This window comes from Rana temporaria, chromosome 1, assembly GCF_905171775.1.
Source record: "Rana temporaria chromosome 1, aRanTem1.1, whole genome shotgun sequence".
NCBI classification, from domain to species: domain Eukaryota; kingdom Metazoa; phylum Chordata; class Amphibia; order Anura; family Ranidae; genus Rana; species Rana temporaria.
This window is the reverse complement of record NC_053489.1, coordinates 504,275,525-504,300,944: the sequence shown is the minus strand read 5'-3', so window position 1 is coordinate 504,300,944 and position 25,420 is coordinate 504,275,525. Positions and strand designations below refer to the sequence as shown.

General features: G+C 43.6%; 1 protein-coding gene across 1 annotated transcript; it reads right to left on the bottom strand.

Moving 5' to 3' along the window:
- Positions 1 to 8,608: 8,608 nt before the first annotated feature.
- LOC120935503 (tigger transposable element-derived protein 1-like) lies at positions 8,609 to 10,231 on the bottom strand. Its single transcript, XM_040347556.1, has one exon. It carries the CDS (start codon positions 10,229 to 10,231, stop codon positions 8,609 to 8,611), a length of 1,623 nt encoding a protein of 540 aa, XP_040203490.1.
- Positions 10,232 to 25,420: the final 15,189 nt, after the last annotated feature.

Here is a 25,420-nt window from a genome sequence, read left to right as displayed (position 1 = left end):
ATGATCCCCGCTGAGCTTTTGCGGACACACGGAGCGGACACAAAAACGGTCCGCTCCCTTAAGTTAAAATAAATTGTGTGACTGTTCATTTCAGTTTCTCAACCACATACAGAAAATACTGTATATCACATGCAGAAATAAGCAAACAGGAATTTGCTCTTTTATGATTGGAAAAGGGAAGTGAATACTCACACAATTATTGTGTGAATATTCTCAACTCCTTTTGAAAATCAGCCTCAGTATCTATTTCACCCACATTCCTCCTGCACAGTAGTTATATTTAATACTTCAGCACAGTTGTTCTTTAAAAGGAATATTGTGTTTCCATGTGTGGTCTGATATTTAGTTTTTCCTTTATATTGTGTATTAGTGTAATCTATGTATAACTTGTTGATATTTTCCATACTGATATGAACAGCAAAAGGTAGATTGTAAGATTACATTACAATTCCCGTTGCCCACATAAATGGATGCTTTTGTCAATTCTTTATGCCCTCATTAGAAGCTATCAAAACTTGATTTATGATATACCATTCCAGGTCAGTGTACCTTGACCCATGTAGTCAATAAAGTATAAGGAAATTACTTTTCTTAAAATTGCTTATACTTCAAGCAGTTATAGAAAGCTTGAAAAATAAGCTATCATATATACATTTTATAGATTATTTTCCTGTTTCCATTTGTTTCAGCCTAAATTGATTATGGATTCCAATACATTTTTGAAAGCATATATATCTGATAACTACATTTGCATGATGATCAACAAGATTTGTTGTGTTAAGGTCACAATTTTCATGCAGTGATGCAGCACAAAGATAACTTTCTTGCAAGCAGATACATACAAAATTCATGATCAGTAAATTGATATGACAAGGAATCATTACAAGTGGTTGAAATTTATAAAATAGCCACTGAAAGCATAATTGTCAGAGACAATTTCAGATTTATAAAAATAAATGATTCACTATCTGTGTAATGTTTCTGGTATGGTTGAGGTTTAAAAATAGTTATTTATGGTGTAAACAGTGCGTTATTGATTTGGTGCTGTGTAATCTAGATAAGTTCAATTTAGAAACTCCAGGTCTGAGCTAAAGTGTAATTAAGATCTGTATGACCATTTGGGGCAGTATGTGATAAAAATGTTTTACTAAATATTTGTTGTATATGTTATATAGGTTAATTAATTTATCATTACATTAATTTACATTGATTAGTTGTCAGTATGTGTCTCATTTAGAGACGGGCTGAACACCCCCTGTTTTGTTTCCTGCCAGAACTCTCGAACATCGCAAAAGTTTAGACCCGAACCATGAATTGTATTAAAATCCATGGGATCCGAACTTGAAAAATCAAAAGTCCCCATTTTGAAGGCTTTTATGCATGTTATTGGGCATAAAAAGGGTATGAGGGCCTAGTACTGCCCTGGGGGACATGTACCAATGCAAAAAGATTGCTTTTAGAGGAGCAGTGATTTTAATGATGCTTAACCACTTGCCGTCGCCGCACCGTCATAATACGTCCACAAGGTGGCTCTCCTAGGCGAGATCACGTATTATGACGTCCTACCCTTTAGCCGCCACTAGGGGCGCACGCGCGCCGCCGGAGGCGCGCGCACGCGCCCCCCGCTCGCCCCCGACTCCCGTGCGTGTGCCCGGCGGGCGCGATCGCCGCCGGGCACACGCGATCGCTCGGTACAGAGCGGGGAACGGGAGCTGTGTGTGTAAACACACAGCTCTCGTTCCTGTCAGCAGGGGAAATGCTTTTCTTCGGTTCATACACTGTATGAACCGAGGATCAGTGTTTCCCCTAGTGAGGCCACCCCCCCCCCCACAGTAAGAACACACCCAGGCATACTTAACCCCTTCCCCGCCCCCTAGTGTTAACCCCTTCACTGCCAGTGGCATTTTTATAGTAATCTAATGCATTTTTATAGCACTGATCGCTATAAAAATGCCAATGGTCCCAAAAATGTGTCAAAAATGTCCGAAGTGTCCGCCATAATGTCGCAATACCAAAAAAAAAATCGCTGATCGCCGCCATTACTAGTAAAAAAAATATTAATAAAAATGCCATAAAAATACCCCCTATTTTGTAAACGCTATAACTTTTGCGCAAACCAATCAATAAACGCTTATTGCGATTTTTTTTTACGAAAAATATGTAGAAGAATACGTATCGGCCTAAACTGAGGAAAAAAAATGTTTTTTTATATATTTTTGGGGGATATTTATTACAGCAAAAAGTAAAAAATATTCATTTTTTTCAAAATTGTCGTTCTATTTTTGTTTATAGCGCAAAAAATAAAAACCGCAGAGGTGATCAAATACCACCAAAAGAAAGCTCTATTTGTGGGAAAAAAAGGACGCCAATTTTGTTTGGGAGCCACGTCGCACGACCGCGCAATTGTCTGTTAAAGCGACGCAGTCCCGAATCGCAAAAAGTACTCTGGTCTTTGGGCAGCAATATGGTCCAGGGGGTAAGTGGTTAAAGTGTAACAATAAAAATGAAAAAAAAATTATAGTGCTGGGGGTACCCTTAATCTGCCTGTAAAGTGGCACATCTGTACCATGTATAGAACTTGTTGCAGAGATTTTTAAAGAAAAGAAAATTAGATTTAAATTGATTTTGCCTGAAAGTTTTCTTTATTTGAACAAGCTGAAATTTAGACACTGGGCATGTGGGTGGCAGGGAGTATATTTAATTTTTTTTTGATGCAGCAGCTGGGGTAGAGAAATGTGCCTGCTATACTCTACAGCTGGTGGTGTGCAAGGTCCTGTGACACCCTTTGCTTTATCATCATCCCTGTCAGTGGAGACTGCTGAGAGGTTATGAGATATAGCGGGGGTAGACATGAAATTTGAGTAGTAAGGAGAAGAAGAATTGTGTCCCTTGTGTTGAGGCAGCTGATGGGTCCAGGGATGCTGGTGGTTCCCAGCGCTTTCCAGACACTCAGGACGGCTCACTGACAGCAGTGTACATCACTTCCGGTTGGAGATAGAGCAGGGAGAAGCGCACGTTCGGAGTATGCATGCTCCTTGATCAGGCTATGACTGTGGCCATTTTGGAGGAGGTATATATAGTCTGTTGTGGCCAGGACTAATTAGGTGTTACCTTGGCAACCTTTCAAGGTGGTAATTAGTGGATCACGGGCACTGGAGTGTCATATTAACTAATTAGATACCATCAAGGTAATCTAATAGCAATTCTGCTAAAAAATATTGTGTACTGGTTGGTTGGTTCATTGTTTTTAATCATAATTGTAAAACATTGTGTCATTCACAATCAGTAAGTATTTAGACAATGATTATGGGCAATATATATGTATATAAAGGTAGAGATCAAAATAAACAAAATCTAAGGATGAAAATAATATAAAGTATGGTAGCTGCGCTGTGAGGGAGGGAATGGGAAGGAGAAGTGGAAAGGGAATGAGGAGTAAAGGGATCGTGGGTGAACTAAACAGTGACAGAAAAAAAAGGGGGTATCTGATGATACTACAATGAACAATACAGATGAAAGTGAACAAACACCTATAATCCTGTAAAGATTTAACAGTGAAAATACATAGTAAAACGGCTACTACATATACAAACACTAAAACTAGCATAAAATAAGTGGGAAAAGGTGCAAAACTATAAAAAATCACACATGTGATAAAGTCCTGTCCATAAATAAGGATCAGATCTAGCAGTCCAGTAATTCCTCCACAGAACAGTGTCTAGATGAAACACCTCCACCCAAAATGCAATGTGCAAAAATGAAATCTTCAGTGATGACACCTCTGAGTGTGCTAGCAGCTCACCTCACTGCTGTTTGTTCTAACAGCTAACAGTGATACTGATTGCAGCTGGATGAGTGGGCTGATAAAACACCTCCTCCTCACTCCTAAGACAGCTGTCAGCGGCCAATATGTGTCATGGAAAAGAAAAGATATATGCAATGCATATAGCGTGACACTGTGAGGGTACCTCGAACAGGTAAAGATTTAAGAAAATACACTCACATGAATGAAAGAAAAGCGGGCATAAATCCACGAGTGCCTAACTTGTATCCCCCTCAGAGTGTCAGCTATAAGGTGAGAGTGTAATCTGATCCTCATACGTCCAAATGGCAAGGCTCAATGTATCATAGGAGCATTAAGAAGAGCGAGAAAGAGACCATAGCGCGACTCCATATAATGGATACATTTAATAAAAAAACAGATACAAAACTCACATTTAGGTAGTGAAGTAGAATAAAATATCCATGAGCGCTGAACTCGTATTAAAACTTCAGACTCTGTCTGTACCCGGTGCTCCAATCCCTACGTATTGTCACATCACGTGACGTCATCAGGGTATGAAGTCACGTGATGTGACGATACGTAGGGATTGAATTGGATACTTTACATTATTATCACTTTTTCTGTTAGGATCAGATCCACAGGTGCTGCTGCAGTCCCCCCCCCCCGACAGCGCCGGAGTTCTCTATTTCTATATGAAAATAATAATGATTAACTGTAAATTAAAATACAAATTTAAGATAAAAATAAAATAAAAATTAAAACGCCAGCCAATCATATCTCCCAGAGGAAGTCACGAGGAGTGATTAAACTAGTAAGAGGGGCTTTAGGGGCTGACGTGTGAGGAATAGGGATGAGCTTCGTATTCGAGTCAAACTCATGTTTGACTCGAACATCGTATGTTCGGTCGTTCGTCGAATTACGAACGTTTTGGGCAGCCAAATTCGAGTTGCGTTTCACGGCCCATAATTCACTGCGGCATCGCAGTGCATTGCTGGCTGACGATTGGCCAAGCATGCACTATGACCCACATGCTTGGCCAATCACAGCTTTCAAAAAACGGAGAGCCATAATTGGCCAAAGCCAGGGTGGCTTTGGCCAATTATGGCTCAGGGGGTTTAGTACACGCCCCACACTATAAAAGCCCACCTGCAGGTCAGCCTTGTGTAGTGTGTTGCAGTGGTTAAAAGAGAGAAGACAGAGAGAGAGAGAATGTCATTTTTAGTAGGCAGATAGAGCAAGCAGGCAGGCAGGCTAGTCAGTTAAAGTTACAGTGTGTAGAGGATATATATGTATCCCAAGTGTTGTATATGGCCCGGAATCACAGACAGCGGCTCATATTTATGCCGCCGTAGTGTATCTCCTTTACGCTACGCCGACGCAGCGCAGAGAGGCAAGCATGGAGTTTACAAAGCACTTCCTCCCAAAACTGCACTGGGTTTCCTAAGCATAAGCCCGCGTAAGTGGAAGTGGGTGTGAGCCATGCAAATGATGGGCCGAGCGCCAGACAGATACGTATAACAAACGGCGCATGCGCCATCCCATGGACGCATCTCAGTGCGCATGCTCACAATCACGTCGGAACAACTGCCTAAGATACGCCGGATCACTGCCTACGGCGTGAACATAACCTACGCCTAGTCATATTCACGTCCAACGTAAACTACGCAAAATATGCAGGCTTGTGTTCCCTGGTGCAGACCTTTGCATGGATGCTGCTGAGTTACACCTCCTTTATGGGGCATAACTTTACGCCGTACGTACAACTTACGCGCACCAGTCGTAGCCTGCGTCGGGCGCAAGTACGATCGTGAATTGGCATATCTCCCTCATTTGCATATTTGAAGAGAAAATCAATGGGAGCGCCACATGCGTCCAGCGTAAATATGCGCCCACTCTACGCCGGCGTAGGCAAGTTACGTCGGTGGAATGAAGCCTTTTTTTAGGCGTATCTTAGTTTTGTGGGCACGGCGCACAGATACGACGGCGCATATTTGCAATTACGCGGCATATTTCGAGATACGTCGGCGCAAGTGCTTTGTGAATCTGGGCCTATATATTTATACACTGTATAGTTTAGCTAGATCTGCACTTCCTAATTTACTGGCAGGCAGGTGATTGTGCTAGCTGCAGTATTCTCACATGGTGTACTGCCTGTGTCCTCTGCAGTGTGCACCTAAAGCTACGTGGTGTGTGTACTGCCTGTGTCCTCTGCAGTGTGCACCTAAAGCTACGTGGTGTGTACTGCCTGTGTCCTCTGCAGTGTGCACCTAAAGCTACGTGGTGTGTACTGCCTGTGTCCTCTGCAGTGTACACCTAAAGCTACGTGGTGTGTGCACTGTCTGTCTGTGCTATTTTTCTCAATGATTTTTATCCATATTGCAGGGACCAGACATTACATTAAAGCCGCAAGCAGTTTTAAATTACTTTTTTCTTATAGTAATCTCATTTTGTGCCAGGACAGTTCTAAACATGTGCCACTTCACAGGCATACTATAGACACCCAGCAGGTACGATATTTAAAGGAAATTTTTTTTTTTTTTTTTTTTTTTACTTTAACCACTTAAGCCCCGGACCTTTAGGCAGCTAAATGCCCAGGCCAGGTTTTGCGATTCGGCACTGCATTGCTTTAACAGACAATTGCGCGGTCGTGTGACGTGGCTCCCAAACAAAATTGCCGTCCTTTTTTCCCCACAAATAGAGCTTTCTTTTGCTGGTATTTGATCACCTCTGCGGTTTTTATTTTTTGCGCTATAAGCAAAAATAGAGCGACAATTTTGAAAAAAATTCAATATTTTTTACTTTTTGCTATAATAAATATCCCCCAAAAACATATATAACATTTTTTTTTCCTCAGTTTAGGCCGATACGTATTCTTCTACCTATTTTTGGTAAAAAAAAATCGCAATAAGTGTTTATCGATTGGTTTGCGCAAAATTCATAGCGTTTACAAAATAGGGGATAGTTTTATTGCATTTTTATAAAAAAAAAATTTTTTACTACTATTGGCGGCGATCAGCGATTTTTTTCGTGACTGTGACATTATGGCGGACACTTCAGACAATTTTGACACATTTTCGGGACCATTGTCATTTTCACATTTAAATTGCATTGTTTATTGTGAAAATGACAGTTGCAGTTTCGGAGTTAACCACAGGGGGCGCTGTAGGAGTTAGGGTTCACCTAGTGTGTGTTTACAACTGTAGGGGGGTGTGGCTGTAGGACTGATGTCATCGATCGAGTCTCCCTATAAAAGGGATCACTCGATCGATACGCAGCCACAGTGAAGCACGGGGAAGCCGTGTTTACATACTGCTCTCCCTGTTCTTGAGCTCCGGGGAGCGATCGCGACGGAGCGGCTATAAACGAATAGCCGCGCCGTCATCCCGGATCGCTCCCCGAGGTAAGCCGCCCGCCGCACACAGCGGGGGGGGGGGTCCCGATCAGACCCCCACCCGCTAGAAGGCAAGGACGTATATATACGCCCATCTGCCCGTACGTGCCATTCTGTGGACGTAAATAGGTGTGCGGCGGGCGTTAAGTGGTTAAGCATCATTAAAATCACTGCTCCAGAAAAAACTACCAACTACCGTTTTTAAAACTTTTTTTCCATTGATACATGTTCCCTGGGGCAAGACCTGGGTTCTCAAAGATATTTTCCGACAATAACTTGCATATTAGGCTTTAAAATTAGCACTTTTGAATTCGAACGTTCGAGTCCCATAGACGTGAATGGGGTTCTAAATGTTTGCATGAACGGTCGGTCCGTTCAAAGGTTTTGCTGCGAACCGAATGGGGGGGGGGGTGTTCGGCTCATCCCTAGTAAGGAACTAGGAAGCAACCAAGGAATGGAGAGTCAATGTAAAGGACAGGGGAGCGCTGATTCCCGGGGGTGCAGAGCCAGTTTTGAGGTGATACCTTTGTCCCAGCACTTTTGGATGTGCACATTAAGGCTTGGTTTTAATATGGAGAATGTGAGTGATACTTGTTTTATGTTTTATACAAATAAATCCTTTTAAAATGGTAAAGCACTATTGCAAGCATTGTTACTTTGCATGTGGGCGATGTGAGTGGAGATCAATAGTAAGCAAAAAGGAAGGAGCACACCCTATGATGTGAGACACCTGAGCTATAAGAAGGAGAAACATTCTAAAAGCTAATCAAGAGGATTGTTTGTGATCTAAGGCACAGATATTAAGATTATAAGGTGAGGGCACAACTGATGACGATGACACCAGGATATCTGTATATGCACAGTAATGGATTAATGTAAAGCTATTACTTTCAATTATATTGAGCTCACAAATCACAAAATGGACTGTTTGTTGCACTTCTGATTGGAATCTATAAGGACACCATGTGGAATAAGGAGCACATTACACGTTATTTTCAGTCTATGGCATAAATTGTTTTTACTTTTGTATTATTAATTTACAGTATATATATAATATATGTGTGTGTGTATGTGTATATATATATATATATATATATATATATATATGTGTATGTATATATATATATATATATATGTATGTGTGTGTGTGTGTGTGTGTATATATATATATACAGTGATACCTCGGTTCACGAACTTAATTCGTGAACTGACTCTGGTCGCGAACCGAATTGGTCGCGAACCGAGGCACATTTTCCCATAGGGTTCAATGTAAATCCGGTTAATCCGTGCTGACCTTTTTTTGGGGGTTTTTGAAGCACAAAAATTACAATACACATTAGTACAGTATAGTAATGTATAAAGAGAGGACACTAACCTTGCTTGTGATGACTTCTGGCATGGAGGAAGGCAGGTGGGAGGCAGGTGGGAGGCAGTTATTGTTTGGAGGGAGAGTCCCCCTCCATAAGGACATCAGGGGGATCTCCTTCAGGGGTTTCCTCTCTCCTTTGTCTCCTAGCTGCAGGCTCAGTTTTGCTGAAAAATCTGTCCAATGTCACTTGTCTCTTCCTGCGCTGCATAACCCTCCGGAAATGAGAGACCACATTATCATTCATGAGATTTAACACTCTGTTCACGACAGTTATGTTGGGGTGGTGCTTTTCAAAAAAATCATGGCACTCATTCCATTTTTGCATAATGGATTTTATGGCATCACTGCTAACCTCCTCCCTTTCTTCCTCTTCCTCAGTGGAATGCTCCTCAAGAAGTGCCTTCTGCTGCTCACTGTGGAGTTCAGAAAGTTCTTCCGTGGTCAGCTCCTCCCTATGTTCCTCAACAAGCTCTTCCACATCAGCACCATCAACGTCCAGACCCATACTCTTGCCCATGGACACAATTTCCTCCACTACCTCAGCATCAGGCACTTCAATGTCATGTTCACGTTCAGCGACACATTCTGGCCACAGTTTCCTCCAGGCTGAATTTAGGGTTCGGGGAGTGACCTCTTCCCAGGCTTTGTCAATGAGGTTAATGCAGTGGGCAACATTGAAATGTTTCTTCCAGAAGTCTTTCAAAGTCAAGGACGTCTCTTCAGTGACATTAAAACACCTAGTGAAGAGCGCCTTTGTGTACAGCTTCTTGAAGTTGCAGATGACTTGCTGGTCCATAGGCTGCAGAAGTGGTGTTGTGTTGGGGGGGAGGAACTTTACCTTGATGAAGTCATACTCAGCATCCATATCATCCACCAAGGCTGGAGGGTGTGCCGGGGCATTGTCCATCAGAAGAAGGCACCTTTCAGGCAGCTGGTTATCAGAAAGATATTTTCTGACGGTGGGTGCAAACACCTCGTGCAGCCATTCCATAAACAATTGCCTTGTGACCCAAGCTTTGGCATTGGCTCTCCACATGACGGGCAGTCTGGCCTTGTTCACATTTTGTTCCCTAAATGCACGAGGGGTCTGAGAATGGTACACCAGTAGTGGTTTAATTTTCAGATCGGCGCTTGCGTTGGCACACAGCAAAAGGGTCAATCTGTCCTTCATGGGCTTGTGCCCTGGTAGTGCCTTTTCCTCCTGCGTGATATAGGTTCTGTTCGGCATTTTTTTCCAGAAGAGCCCTGTTTCATCACAGTTGAACACTTGTTGAGGGACGTATCCTTCTGTCTTCATGAATTCCGCAAAGTCTAACTTGTAGGCTTCTGCTGCGGCCTTGTCAGAACTGGAAGCCTCACCATGTCTAATCACACTGTGGATGCCACTTCTCCTGCGGAATTTTTCAAACCACCCCCTACTGGCTTTAAATTCGTCACTTGCTGCAGTTGTAGAGGGGCTTCTTTGCAGTAAATCACTGTGCAATTTCCTGGCTTTCTCACAGATCATAGCTTCACTAACGCTATCACCTGCCAGCTGTTTCTCATTCAACCACACAAGCAAAAGTTTTTCCACCTCTTCCAGCACTTGCGTCCTCTGCTTGGTTAACATTGTTACTCCTTTTGCAACATCAGCTCCTTTGATGGCGGCTTTGTTTTTCAGAATAGTCGAGATTGTTGACTTTGCCATCTTGTACTCCGAGGCCAGATCAGTCACACGAATACCACGGTCATGCTTTTCTATAATTTCCTTCTTCAGCTCAATGGTTATTTTCTTCACAACCTTGCTGTCACCTTTACTACTGCTCTGCACTTTCTTTTTGCCCCCATGCTTGCGCTGCACATTCTTGTCACCTGCATTTCCCCTTTGCACATTGTCACTTGCATTTCCACTTTGCACATTGTCACTTGCATTTCCACTTTGCACATTGTCACTTGCATTTCCACTTTGCACATTGTCACTTGCATTTCCACTTTGCACATTGTCACTTGCATTTCCACTTTGCACATTGTCACCTGCATTGCTGTTCTTGTCACCTTCATTGCTGCTCTGCACTTTCGTCTTTCCACTATGCTTCTTGGGAGCCATATTGCGCTGCACATTCTTGTCACCTGCATTTCCCCTTTGCACATTGTCACTTGCATTTCCCCTTTGCACATTGTCACTTGCATTTCCCCTTTGCACATTGTCACCTGCATTGCTGTTCTTGTCACCTTCATTGCTGCTCTGCACTTTATTCTTTCCACTATGCTTCTTGGGAGCCATATTGGGTGTCCAGTGAACTGTACAATACAGCAAGAACAGCAAGAACAGTACTGTAGTACAGTACAGTACTGTATGTGCTAAAAAGCACACCAAAAATCAAAAAATACCTTGAAATGTATGCACAGTACTCGCAGTACACTTCTTTCTGTGTGTCTTCTTCTCTCCACGATCTTCCTACAGGAAGTCACGACCATGTGACAGCCTGGAAATAGCATTAAAATGGCCGCGGCTCCTGTTCGTGAACCGAGGCGGAGTTCGTGAACCGGAGCATATTTATATGAACTTTTCTGTTCGTGAACCGAGTTGTTCGTGAACAGAAGCGTTCGTGAACCGAGGTATCACTGTATATATATATATAAAATATGCTGTAAATTAATGTTATACTCTTTATATATGCACATTGGGTATTAATTAGGTTTCTATAGGAATGCATTTAATTTTTTAATCATCTTTTAAAAGCTCTTATGATAACATATACACCATTCGAGTTACATGATTTTGTTGGAGAGATGTTTGCATAACTGCTCCATTGAAATCCATGGTAGCTGAATTTTTTAAATCAAATCAAACTATTTTCTAGGATAGTAGACAAAGGGTTTTCAAACATAATTTATTACAGCTAAAGTGACAATTACAAAGAAAAACTACAAACCAAAAAATACACAAAGTCACTGTATGAGTATAAATTAATAGATAGATTAAAAAATATATATGATTGATAAATTGTAGTGGATTTGTACATATGGGCCCAGATTCACAAAGCACTTACGCCGACGGATAACAAGTAACGCCGACGTAAGTGCAAATGTGCGCCGTCGTATTTGTGCGCCAGACCCACAAACAGATATGCGCCTAAAACCAGGCTACACCCCGCCGACGTATCTTGCTTACGCCGGCGTAGGGTGGGCGTACATTTAGGCTGGGAGCATGGTGCCGCTCCCATTGATTAGCCATTCAAACATGCAAATTAGAGAAATAGGGCGATTCACAAACCTGCATGCCCCCGACGCAGGCTATGCGAGGTGCGCGTAAGTTGTACGTCCGGCGTAAAGTTATTCACCATAAAGGAGGTGCAACCCAGCAGCAGACATGCAAAGGTCTGCACCAGGGAACTCAAGCCGGCGTATTTTGTGTTGGACGTGTGTCTGGCTGGGCGTAGGTTACATTCACGCCATACGCAGTGATCCGGCGTAGTTTAGGCAGTTGTTCCGACGTGGTTGTGAGCAGGCGCAGGGGGATGTGTCCACGTCACAGGGCATGCACAGTTCGTGATGCGTATCTGTCTGGCGCTCGGCCCATCATTTGCATGGGGTCACGCCTCATTTGCATGGCTCACGCCCACTTCCACCTATGTCGGCGTATGCCTTCGAATCCCATGCCATGCTGGCGCAGCGTTGGGAGCACTGGCTTGCTGAATGCATTGCTTGCCTCTCTGCGCTGCGTTGGCGTAGCGTAAATTGGTTACTCTACAGCGGCGTAGAGTGCACATTGCTCTCTGTGAATCTGGGCCATAATGTATAAACCATTGAAGAAATGAATACTGGATACTGATGAAAAAAAACAATATGAAAAAGAGCCTTAAAAGTCCAGTCCCACAGTCCATGCTGAGCAGTAAATAAACAATATGTGATCCTTCAACCAAGACTAATACAAGTCCCTAGCACATGACATTGAATGGAGCACAACCTGATCTTAATTAGTAAGTGCTTGGCAGCTGTCATGTACCTGATGGTGGGGTCTGACGTGCAGATATAGGCTTCTCTTACATCTCTGGTTCAGGAACCCTGGTAAGATAAGAGGGAGTGCCACAGCACAAAGCTGGCAGATGTTGATGAGATTGGCTGTGCATCCAGAGACCACAGGAATGGCAGACAGGATGCTCACTGGCAGGTGGACTGCATTGTGAGTCAGGCACAGATTTAAAGAGTCAGGTACAGAGAGAAAGTATGTAAGCAGAGCTAGGCAGTCTGAGTCAGCAACTGGGGGGCAGATAGGGTACAGACAGCAGGCAGAAGAGTAGTCAGGCCAGGGGCAATAACAGTAGGCAGACGAGCAGAGGGAGCAGGTAGGCGTAATCCAGAAACAAGTCAGGGGTCAAATGCAGCCAGCGTTCATGCAAAGTCAGGAGCATATGAGGTCAACAACAGAGGATCAACACAGGCATGTATAGCAGAATCACAGGGAATGTAGTAAAACATGACCCATGACCAGTGCTGTATTTTGGTCTAGACCGACAAGGCCCAGGCCTAGGGTGCCCCCCTGCATAAAGCACCAGCACCCTCCTCCCACAGACAGGGCTGCTATCAGGGGCATCTGAATGGCATCGCTATGGGGGTGCAGGGGGGTGGACTACACCCGGTTGACACCAGGAAGCAGTTGTAGTGAGTGCAATCGCCCCCCATCTCAAAGCGGTGATCACATAGGCAGCAGTGCTGAGACAGGGAGAGGAGGGCTGTGTACACAGTGTCTGTGTATTTCCCCCTCTTGCCCCCTCCTTTCTCCTGTCAGTTAAACAGGAGAAGAGATCGGCTCTAATCGGGTTCCCCTAAGCACCGCCCGGATTCCTGCCTGCTCTGATTCCCTCCCAATTGGCCACAGCAGATGGCCAACCAGAACACACAGAGGGGGCATCATGGGAAACATAGTCCTGGAAGATTGACGGTCGCAGTGTGTCCACAAACAGCAGGCTACAGTCCCCCAGCATTCATGCACTTTGGGAGGAAGAACCTGGAACCCGGCAAACAACAGCATGCTACAGGAGAAGAAAAAGGAAGGACTGTGCTGGAGGAGACCAGATAGGGCCACACTGTACCCGCACCACCAGAGAGAGAGCCACGCTGTACCCACACCACCAGAGAGAGCCACGCTGTACCAGCACCACCTGAGAGCCATGCTGTACCCGCACCACCAGAGAGAGTCACGCTGTATGTGCACCGCCAGATAGAGACACAATGTACCTGCAACCCCAGAGAGAGAGCCATGCTGTACCTCCACCACCATAAAGGGAGCCACGCTGTACCTGCACCACCAGAGTGGGAGCCACATTTTACCTGCACCACCAGAGAGAGCCATGCTGTACCCGCACCACCAGAGAGAGAGCCATGCTTTACTCACACCACCAGAGAGAGAGAGAGACACGCTATACCTGCACCACCAGAGAGAGAGCCACGCTGTACCCGCACCACCAGAGAGAGAGCCACGCTGTACCCGCACCACCAGAGAGAGAGCCATGCTGTGCCTGCACCACCAGAGAGAGAGAGCCACGCTGTGCCTGCACCACCAGAGAGAGAGCTGCACTGTGCCCACGCCACCAGAGAGTGAGCCATTCTGTACCCGCACCACCAGAGAGAGAGAGCCACGCTATACCTGCACCACCAGAGAGAGAGCCAGGCTATACCTGCACCACCAGAGAGAGTCACGTTGTACCCGTACCACCAGAGAGAGCCACGTTGTACCCACACCGCCAGAGAGAGAGCCACACTGTATCCGCACCACCAGAGAGAGTCATGCTGTACTCGCACCACCAGAGAGAGAGAGCCACGCTAAACCTGCACCACCAGAGAGAGCCATGCTGTACCCGCACCACCAGACAGAGAGCCATGCTGTACCTGCACCACCAGAGAGAGCCGCGCTGTGTCCACGCCACCAGAGAGAGCTGTGCTATACTCGCACCGTGAGAGCTGCGCTGTACCCACACCAGCAGAGAGAGAGACATGCTGTACCCGCACCAGCAGAGAGAGAGAGACATGCTGTACCCACACCAGCAGAGAGAGCCACGCTGTACCCACACCACCAGAGAGAGTCACGCTGTACCCGCACCACCAGAGAGGGAGCCACGCTGTACCTGCACCACAAAAGGGGGAAAAAGACAGAGCCACTGCTAGATAAAGACATGCTACACTACCGACTAAAGTCAGCATGGGCAACCCAGAGTGAGCAAAAGTCCAGCCAGAGGGATTACTGTTACGGTTTCGCTGGGTCTGGTAAGAGGGCCTGTTGGCCATTATCTATTACTGTTCCTATGAACTTAGCCATACTGTACCAGCACCACCAGAAAGGGAGCCGTGCTGTACCTGCACCACCAAAGAGGGATCCAAGCTTTACCTGCACCAACAGAGAGAGCCACACTGTACCCGTACCACCAGAGAGAGAGCCACGCTGTACCTGCACTACCAGAGAGGGAGCCATGCTGTACCTGCACCACCAGAGAGGGAGCCATGCTGTATCTGCACCACCAGAGAGAGAGCCATGCTGTACCGGCAGCAGCAGAGAGAGAGACACACTGTACCCACACCATCAGAGGGAGCCACGCAGTACCTGCACCACCAGAGAGAGAGCCTTGCTGTACCTGCACCACCAGAGAGGGAGCCATGCAGTACCTGCACCACCAGAGAGAGAGAGAGAAAGCCATGCTGTACCTGCACCAGCAGAGAGAGAGCCACACTGTACCCACACCAGCAGAGAGAGAGCCACGCTGTACCCACACCAGCAGAGAGAGAGACACATGTTGTGCACGCACCACCAGAGAGAGAGCCATGCTGTACCTGCACCACCAGAGAGAGATGCCATGCTGTACCTGCACCACCAGAGAGAGAGAGCCATGCTGTACCAGCACCAGCAGATAGAGAGACACACTGTACCTGCACCAGCAGAGAGAGAGCCATGCTGTACCCACACCACCAGAGGGAGAGCCACACTGTTCCCACACCACCAGATGGAGAGCCACACTGTACCCACACCAGCAGAGAGAGAGCCACGCTGTATCCACACCAGCAGAGCGAGACACATGTTGTGCCCGCACCACCAGAGAGAGAGCCACGCTGTACCTGCACCACCGGAGAGAGAGACATGCTCTACCCGCACCAGCAGAGAGAGAGACACACTGTACTGGCACCAGCAGAGAGAGCCAAGTTGTACCTACACCACCAGAGAGGGAGCCACTCTGTACCTGCACTACCAAAGAGGGAAACAAACAGAGCCACTGCCAGGATACAGACATGCTACACTACTGACTAGAGTCAGCATGGGTAACCAAGAGTGAGTAAAAGTCCAGCCAGAGGGATCACTGTTACGGGTTCGCTGGGTCTGGTTAGAGTGCCTATTGGCCATTATCCATTACTGTTCCTACGGACTGAGCCATGCCTAACCTGCTATTCTCTAGGCCTAATTGACCGACACAACGTTCCTCTCTGTCCTCTTCCTGCGGTGTCCCTCTCTGTCTTCCTCCCACGGTGTCCCTCTCTGTCCTCCTCCCACGGTGTCCCTGTGTCTTCCTCCCATGAAGATGACAGGGCGGGTCTTAAAAACGAAGGGGTGTGGGCTTGATAGGGAGGGGTGGGTCATATTTAAATTAGGGTGTGTCTGTGTGATTTTAGTCAGGCCTAGGGCAGCACAAAACCTAAATACACCACTGCCCATAGCATACGTTCCATGTAAATTGCCCGCCTGACAGCAGCTGTCACAGTGTGCAGCCCAACTATTCACCCACAGCTGACAGGAAGGGAAAGGACTCCAATGAGTAGCAAAATATAACTTTATTGGATAAGCAAATATCCAATTATATGACAGCTTGAATCCATGAGCCTGCAGAGGGGGTTCACGAATAAATCACCCACAGACCCCCCTCTTGGCCAGAGAGTAAAGAGGGGGCAGAAAGAGAGCCGGGGAAAACACTGACAGCTCAACTGGAGGAAGACTGCAAAGCAGCCTACACTCAAAGAGAGGCTTGCTAGAGGAGTACCACTTGCGCTAAGGAACCACACCACCTGGAGAACACAGGAAGCATCCAATGGTCTTTTTGGCAATGATGCCTTTTGAGACCACTCCTCTTTCTCGAGTACTTCAGTACTTTCTGCCCTGTCAACTTTAGGTGGATGGTCAGGCTGCATGCTGTGACAGCTACCAAGTTGCCTGCATAACAAACCCCACCACCAGGTATGTGACAACTGACAAGCAGTTACTGATGAAGAGTGAGCTATGTTCCATTCAAAGTCCTGTACTATGGACGTGTATTACTCTTGATTTGTGCTAGTGGTGGATGTGTGGCATTAGTTAATACACAATTTTGTGTGTTTTACACTGCATCCAGCCCAGCTTAGCCAGTATCTTAAAGCTTTGGTGCTGGTTTGCTGTTTTTCATAACTTACAGAGAAAAAAATATAATTTGCCACTAAATGGGCAACATTAAATTTGCCAAATTCCTAACTTCTCAGTGTATCACAGCTTTTCCAACACTTCCCCTTCTGCTTGGAATCTCATAGTGTCCCATATCTAGAAATTCAAAGGAAACACCATAGGATGCCAACTAAGTGCAGTTTATATAGGAAAATACTATATTAAAAATGGCAACTTACATGATGCATTAAGATAAGAGCATGCAATCCACCCTGAATGGTTTGTTATTTAGCCTTGGTGGGTCTTCAACAGCCAGGGAGCAGGTGATGCTATCAGGAGCTGTGTAGAACACTAGGAATAAACTAGGATCCTGAAGCCACCCTGGAGCGCATAGACTGTGCAGTACTGTTATGTCACACCTGGGGGGCTGCAGCGTGAGGAGCGTGGCTACATGGTTGAGGGATTCCCTAAGTCTGCTTGTGATTAGTACATCTGCACAATGTTTGCAATGTACAAAAGCAAAAGTAGCATCTACAAAGAAAAAAATGTGTATATTGTTTCATTATTTTTTTATGCAAAGAAGCCTCTGGTATAGATGTTTATGGGGACCCACCAAAATAAAACAGCATGTTGATTGGTGTTCTATCCAAAAATAAATGGACTAGTAGGGGATTTAAGAGAGACACCAGGGAAAACATTGTATGGGTTCCCTAATTTCATCCCAAGCCCTTTAAGTCCTGGTGACTTTTAAAAGCAACATCCACCACAACAGCCCCCCCCCCGAACGAAAAAAAGTTTAAAAAAGAATGAGGTCATCTGAATATCCAAAATAGACCCTTTTCTGAGCGCCTAGCCTGACTAACTGATCAGGAAAAGGGGAGGGGGCAGCAAGTGTGCACCTACCCTCCTGAAACATATCAGACCACATGCCCTCAATATATGAAGGGGTCACTGCCAGGACTCTACCTGGAAAAAAATACTTTCCAACGTTCCCCCCTGCTGAAGATGACAAAGACCACTTACCCACAATCCTAGCCCACAAATGAGCAAAGAGAATGAGAGTTTTATCTGTCAAAACTGCTGAGTACCTTTTTGTGGACAAACTTGTGGTGCTGGTTTTTCATCACCAATGGGTTGACTGGCACCTACAGCCCCTGGTTCTCAGATTGCCTGGGTACATCAGAGACACTTGCACGGTATTACATCACATTAATTCAGTTAGATGAACATCTACTCATGTGTGGGCCGCATTGGATGTGAGGGCACTTTATTTCTTTATACCCCACAGCACTGGACTGCAGGCCATTAGATATCACATTCAGCACTATAGCACCTATTCTCATGAGCTGCAGGAGTTTATCTTATTAAGTGTAAAATTTCTTTTAACACACAATTATTTTTTGTTTAATGGAGTCTACTATGTCAAGCGCTGTGGGGCTTTGATGCCCGCCAAATTCTCCAAAAATGGGTTTGTTGGAGGAGTGTATTTTGCTTCCCCCTGACAACCCCTTTGCCGAACATATTGTTTGGTATGGTTGTTATATTGATGACCTGCTGATGGTGTGGAATGGGGACATTTCTGGACTTCAAAAGGAATTTCTGAATGACTAATTAGTTCAATTGAATATGACAAGTTGAGTATTAGCTTCCTTGATGTACAGTAACCTTACAAGGAGATCCAACAACAGATATTATCTCCATATGTACATATCGGAAGTTATGGTCGCATAAACAACGCTTTTTGCAACTAGTCGTCACCCATTCCACACCATCAAATCCATTCCTTATGGGGAATTTATCCGTGCAAGATGTAACTGCTCAACCGAATTTGCTTTTGCGCAGAAATATCAGATCATTTCTCAAAGATTGCTGGAAAGAGGATATTGTGGCTCTGTCAGGCCTCGTACACAAGACCGAACATGTCTGCTGAAACTGGTCCGCGGACCAGTTTCAGCAGACATGTTCGGTCGTGTGTACGGCCGACCGGACAATTTTCCGGCGGATCGGATAGGTTTCCAGTGGACGAATGTTTCTTAGCATGCTAAGAAACATGTCCACTGGAAGTCCGCAGACCGTTTTCATCGGACATGTCCCCTCGTGTGTACGAGGCCTCATTCAACAGGGTCATGACAGAGCTGGAATAGAGACAAACTATTATCTGTTACAACAAAAAACAAAAACAAAACATATAATTCTAGAGTTATGAGAACAGGCTCACCCATCACTTTTGTAACGACATATTCAAAGGAGTACCACCAAGTAATCATGATAATAAAAAAGAATCTTCCTATTCTCTATACTGACAAAAGTTTATATAAGATAATTCAAGCAGATTGACGTTTTTCCAGCAGACGAGCACCAACATTAGAACATTTTCTATCACCTCTCCTCTACCAGCAAATGCCAACCCACCTGGCTGTCATATCCTAAGCATTACCCTTGCAATGTCAAAACCTGTAGGTACTGCTATTTAAGCATGTTGGTTAAGACTTTTGTTTCCACAGTGACAGGAGAGGAATTCAAAATGAAACAATATATTAACTGTGGTACAAGTTTTGTAGTTTATCTTATTACTTGCATTTTGTGCAGCCTACAGTATGTGGGTTGCATCACACACACCGTAAGAAGCTGAATAGGGGAATACTATTGTGACACACAAGAGGTGACAGCATTTTTTTTTTCTTTCTATTTTTCGGGTCCAGCAGGTGTTGTGATTGACGATGGATACATCGAGGGACACTATTTATTTATTTTTTCCTTTTTAAATAAAGGTCAAAAACTGTACCCGATACCTATTAACATGGGGGGATCTGGGGCCCCCCTTGTTAAAGGGGGCTTCCAGATTATGTTAATTGTTTTCCTCTTACCCAAAACCTTAGCCCAGTGATTGTGAGGGTCTGAAAATGGGGTTTATCAGAATCTAAAATCCCATTAGAAATAAAGTATCCCCATTCCCCAGGCATCCTTGGTTGCCCAGCCAGGGAGACCAGGGAAGTGGGGAAGGGACCCTTGTCATCATCAACATGGTCTGGCATGGTTTGGAATGCTTGCTTGGGGGGAGCCCCCCCATATAAATGTATATAAACCTTAATTTTAATAGTATCTTTCTATTTTGTTTTGTCTTTTGTTTGTAAACACTCTGCCTGTTACCCATAAAAATTGAGACAATTTTCAAAAAATAAATGTTGCTATTTTATGATAATATCTTATGTTCATAAAAAGGAAAAAAATAATTTTTTTGTGTATGTATCTCATTCCTTGAATAGCCACACTGACCCATTATTCATGAAGAAACAGCACTTAACACAAAGAGAAGAAAACAGTATTCATTTTGTTTGCCTCCACATTGCTATCATGCTGAAGGAATGTAAAATTGTCATATTGCATATTAATGGCCTTTGATTTTGCAAATGATACATTGTGTTCCTTCTAAATTAGGGCATATTCTATGAAGATAAGTGATTAGTATGTAGGAGGACAGCATGGCTGCAAATTACAGGTTTAGAATCCGTTATAGTGTTGATTAAGCTTATAATACTTTAGAGAGATACCAATTTAGTAAAGAGCAGTTTAGTTTTGATTTAAAAAAATAATTAGAACATTTCTCTAAACATATTTAAAATCTTCAGTGTTTTACCATCATCAACAGAAAAAAAAGCATGCTTTGTAATCAAGACTGCTTTGGGCATATTGACAATAAAGTAAATGGCATTCATTGAACACCAAAATTGACTTTTTAATTCAAGATATACACTTACAATCATACACCAACATTTTTTTCTGGAAATTCAAATACACTTTTTTAACAGCATATTTAATTAAATGTCAATATGAAAAAAAAAATCAAAAACATTTACAGCAATAGGAAAATAAAGGTTTCATATAATATATGCAACTCAAAAATCCAAACTAATGCCGCGTACACACCATCACTTTATGTGATGAAAAAAAAAGTAATTTTTGTTTAAATAAAAAAACAACGTTTTGAAACTTCATTTTCAAAAACTACGTTGCCTACACACCATCGTTTTTTCAAAATGCTCTAGCAAAGCGCGGTTACGTTCAGCACTCTTTTCCATTGAAGCTCGCTTCATAACTTGCTTCTGAGCATGTGCGGGTTAAAAAAAAACTTTGTTTTAAACGTCGTTTTGCCCACACACTATCATTTAAAATGACACAAAAAACGACGTTTTGAAAAACAACACAAAAAATTGAAGCATGCTCAAATATTTTTTTTTGTAGTTTCTCAGAATACATAACACAACGTTTTCCCCCCACACACGGTCATTTAAAATGAAGTTTTTAAAAATGTCGTTTTTTTTCATCACATAAAGTGATGGTGTGTACGCGGCATAAGAGTAATAATTTACATGGCAGATACTAAAATAATTAAATATTAATTTGTAATAAAAAAAAAACGCAGAAACAAATATTTCCTTCATGCAACTTTGAATTAGAATTCTTAATTTGAAATGAAACATTTTAATTAAAAATGTACCTGTTGTCAGGATCTTCACATCTAATGCATTTCTGAGCATATTGTATTTATGTACCCCCATATTCTGTGGGTCCAACTACTGGCCTCTACAACACTAGAGGACACAGTAGTAATGTAAAGCATAACTGATACTGTAGATTCACAGAATGTGGCAGGGCACATAGAAATCCAACAACTCAAATTGTTTAGTAGTGTTGGGCGTGCCGTTCAGGCCGAGCATCAGTACGGATTCTGAACAGTACCCATTCGGATTCTCCCACCGAGCGCCCCACAATGCACTGTGTTTTGCACAATGCATTGTAACAGCCCTATTTGGCTGAAGCAATGCACCTGACCACTGGTCAAGTACAAGGCTTTGCCCAATCAGGGCACAAGACACTGTGAGAGCCCTGATTGAACAAAGTCATGGCTCAGTGCTCATAGTCTCTAACCACATTAAAAAACATTGCTTCCTAAGTAATCTTTTGCAGTGTGAAGTTGGAGATAGAGCATGGCTCAGCAAGCTAGTTAGTGTTAGTGTGTGTGTAGAGTGTCAGTGTAGTGTCAGTGTAGTGTAGTGTAGTGCAGTGTTTAACAGCATTACATTTAGTGCTGTATAGAATGCCGTATACACTTTTTTTTGTGGCTGCATCCTTTTTCTTTTTGTTCCTCTGCCCCCTTTTTTAAGTTTTTCTTACTGCGACGCTGGTGTTGGCCATAGCCCCAGCATCATGCAAGGAGGAGTCAGCTAAATTATTTCAACACAGCGCCAGCCACTTGCTGCTTGAGGATGCACAGCCATTACTTGATTCTAATGTTGGTTTCGAGGTTGAGGAAGGGAGTAACATGAGCCTACATAGAGGGGATAACACTGATTAACAACAAATAGGCAGTCATATTCCCCCATTAACTACAGTACATATATCTGACAGTCCCAAGTTAGATGAAAAAAAGAACCAAAATCAAATTCCAAAAAGTGCTGTTGCAAGAAAGCACACGTGTTCGTCACATCACGTGACTTCATCAGGGATCAATGAAGTCACCTGATGAAGTCACGTGACGTGACGAACACGTGTGGGACACTAAGCACTGGCAGCAGCACCTGACGGACGGTAAACGAGCGCGGCGCTCGTAGGATATGTAACCGATACCAGACTGCTACATGTGAGTCTTTTAAGATTGTTTTATGCTTTAATTAAATTGTTTTTATACGGAATCACGCGATGTGCCCCCTTTCTTCTCCTTCCTCCACCCCCTCTGCCTTCGCATGAGCCATCTGCTCCGCGGATATCTAGGAAAGAAAAGTTGTGCAGGAGAATTTAGGGAGACGAGCTCGGCGCTCATGGAGACAAGCACTCCATTTCTACACAGCGTGTAAGTTGTGTGAGTTTCCATCCACCTTATACAGAGCTCCCCCTTTGTTTCATTTATGTGATACCAGCATCACGCCACATTATCTTTATTATTATATATTTTCCATACATGACCAACTACTGAGACTCACCAGGAAGATCCCCACCAAATGAAAGGCCAGAGCACCCATTTTTGGGGTTGTTGAATGATAACCAGGAGGTAAGCTGCTTGGATCACTAACGGTGTGGGCGCACTTGTTTGGATTTGATTTTCCCGCACATCTTCATTCATTTGGATTTGATTTTCCCGCACATCTTCATTCATCATTGGCTTTGGAACTTTATTTTTGATTATTTACTCAGTATGCTTTCTTGCAACAGCACTTTTTGGAATTTGATTTTGGTTCTTTTTTTCATCTAACTTGGGACTGTCAGATATATGTACTGTAGTTTTTTCTCAGTCCTCTTCAGTGATATGCACAGTTTTGTCTAGTTTATGTTGATTTAATCACCACTTTGCAACTGCACCTCTACCATTTTTGTGATTTCATTACTGCTCCAGAGACCCACCTGACTTGTTGGGAATCAATTTACTAGGTATTACATTATATTTCACAATATAAAAAAAATTGGGCTAACTTTACTGTTTTCTTATTTTTCTATTTAAAAAAGTGTATTTTTTCACCTACAAATTGCACAAATATTGTGCAACATAAAGCATTGAAATGACCGCCATTTTATTCTCTAGGGTGTCTGAAAAAAATATATAATGTTTGTGGGTTCTAAGTAATTTTCTATATATAAAAAAAAACATTTAACTTGTAAACCACAAGTTTGAAAAATAGGCCTGGTCCAAATGATTAAAGATTTTTTTCATTTTTATTGTTTCACTTTAAGCAATTTTTTTAATTGATACCTGCTCACCCCCCCCCCCCCCATACCCTTTCTATGGCCAATAACATGCATATAAGCCTTACAAATGGGGACTTTTAATTTTTCGAGTTCTGGTCCCATAGCCTTTAACAGGGTTCTGGGTCTGGTAAGAACTTTTTCCAAGTTCTGGTGTAGAACAGAACCCGGGGTTGTTCTGCCGTCACTATTGTTTAGGGTTAGGGTCTCTTGAAATGCTGAAACAACAAAAATATAATAACAAAGAAAGGGAAAAAGGCGCTATCACAATAAAACCACTGAAATAAGTCCAAGAATTTGAAATATATATTGTCCATAATCATGCAAAACAGCAGAACAGTCCCCACACCATGTGAAAAAAATCTTCGGTTTTCTAACTGTGGATCTTTATGTTTTCAAAAAGTTTTTATTGAAATATGAACCGGTGAAACACCGAAAGGCACAGATAAAGCTAATACAGCAATAGGTTCGTGTAGTAAAAATCATACATACAGGATAAGAAAAACACATCCATAATGACAGATAAAGAAACCTATTCATGGTCCATCCCAGGTCCCTGGGAGGAGATTAGCATTTAAGAGCATCATATATCAAACCTATACAACATATGTGGCTAAAGCCAAAGTAAAAATGAATATGAAAATACACATATAATAGTAAAGAAAAACAAAAAAGTCAATTAAAGAAAATAAAAGGGCAAGACATAGAACATTTCAGGATCACTTATGTCTGGAGTCTATAAAGAAACCAAGGGTTCCATTTGGCGTCATAGATTGGGATTGTATCGTGCAGTGTGTGGAATATTTTTTCTGAGAGCATCATCTGATCTAATCGAGCTACTATGGGCGAAAAGGGGACTATTGGCTTTTTCCAGTGAAGAGCAATTGCCCAGTGAACAGCGATACAAATGGAGTGAATCAACCTAACCATATGCTTGGGAGTGTCCTCAATGTCCTGGAACAACAAACAGTGCTTAAATGTTAATACAACATGTTCCCCCACCAGCTTATCAATCATTTCAAGTACGGCCTTCCATGTAGGCAACAGCCGTTCGCACTCCCAAAATAGGTGGAAAAAAGAACCCTGCTGAGGGCAGCCCCTGAAGCAAGCCGATGAGGCTTGAGGAAAGATTTTGTTAAGGCGGAGAGGGGTGTAATACCATCTCGTCATGAGCTTAATTGCTGTTTCCCTAACCGTCAGGGACTTAGTACATTTGCGCATATTTTGCCAACCTCTAGCCCAGTCCAAAGCATCCTCATCTAAATTAAGTTCCCGCTGCCAGTCCTCTCTATATTTCACTAGATCTGGTTCTGACACCGACTCCAAAAATCCATAGACCATCGCTATAAGGCCCTTTTGTCTGGGAGATGAGTAACAAATATCCTCAAAAAGGGAGCTCATGCTCGAATCTTGAAGAGGGTAATGCTGCTGGAAAAAATGTCTTATCTGTAGGAAATGGTAGAATTCCCTAGTGGGCAAGGGGTAGAGCGACTGTAACTGAGAGAAAGAGACAAAGGCGGATCCCACCAGAAAGTTTTTCAGCTGAGTCAGGCCACACTCTCTCCAAATCTCAAACACCTCAGGGTGGTCAAAAGCCGAGGGGAATCTAGGGTCTCCAAAGAATGAAGCCCCCTGAGGTTCGTCCGAGCTCAGATTAAGTTTATCTTTATAATCCAACCAAAGTCTCAAACTCTCATCCACAATGGTATTCTTCGACAGCAACCCTGGCCATGATCTATTAGAGGACCACAGCAGGCCCGG

What these genes read in the sequence shown, in the direction of transcription:
- LOC120935503 (XM_040347556.1), bottom strand. Translation starts at nt 10,231, where the DNA reads ATGGCAAAGTCAACAATCTCGACTATTCTGAAAAACAAAGCCGCCATC.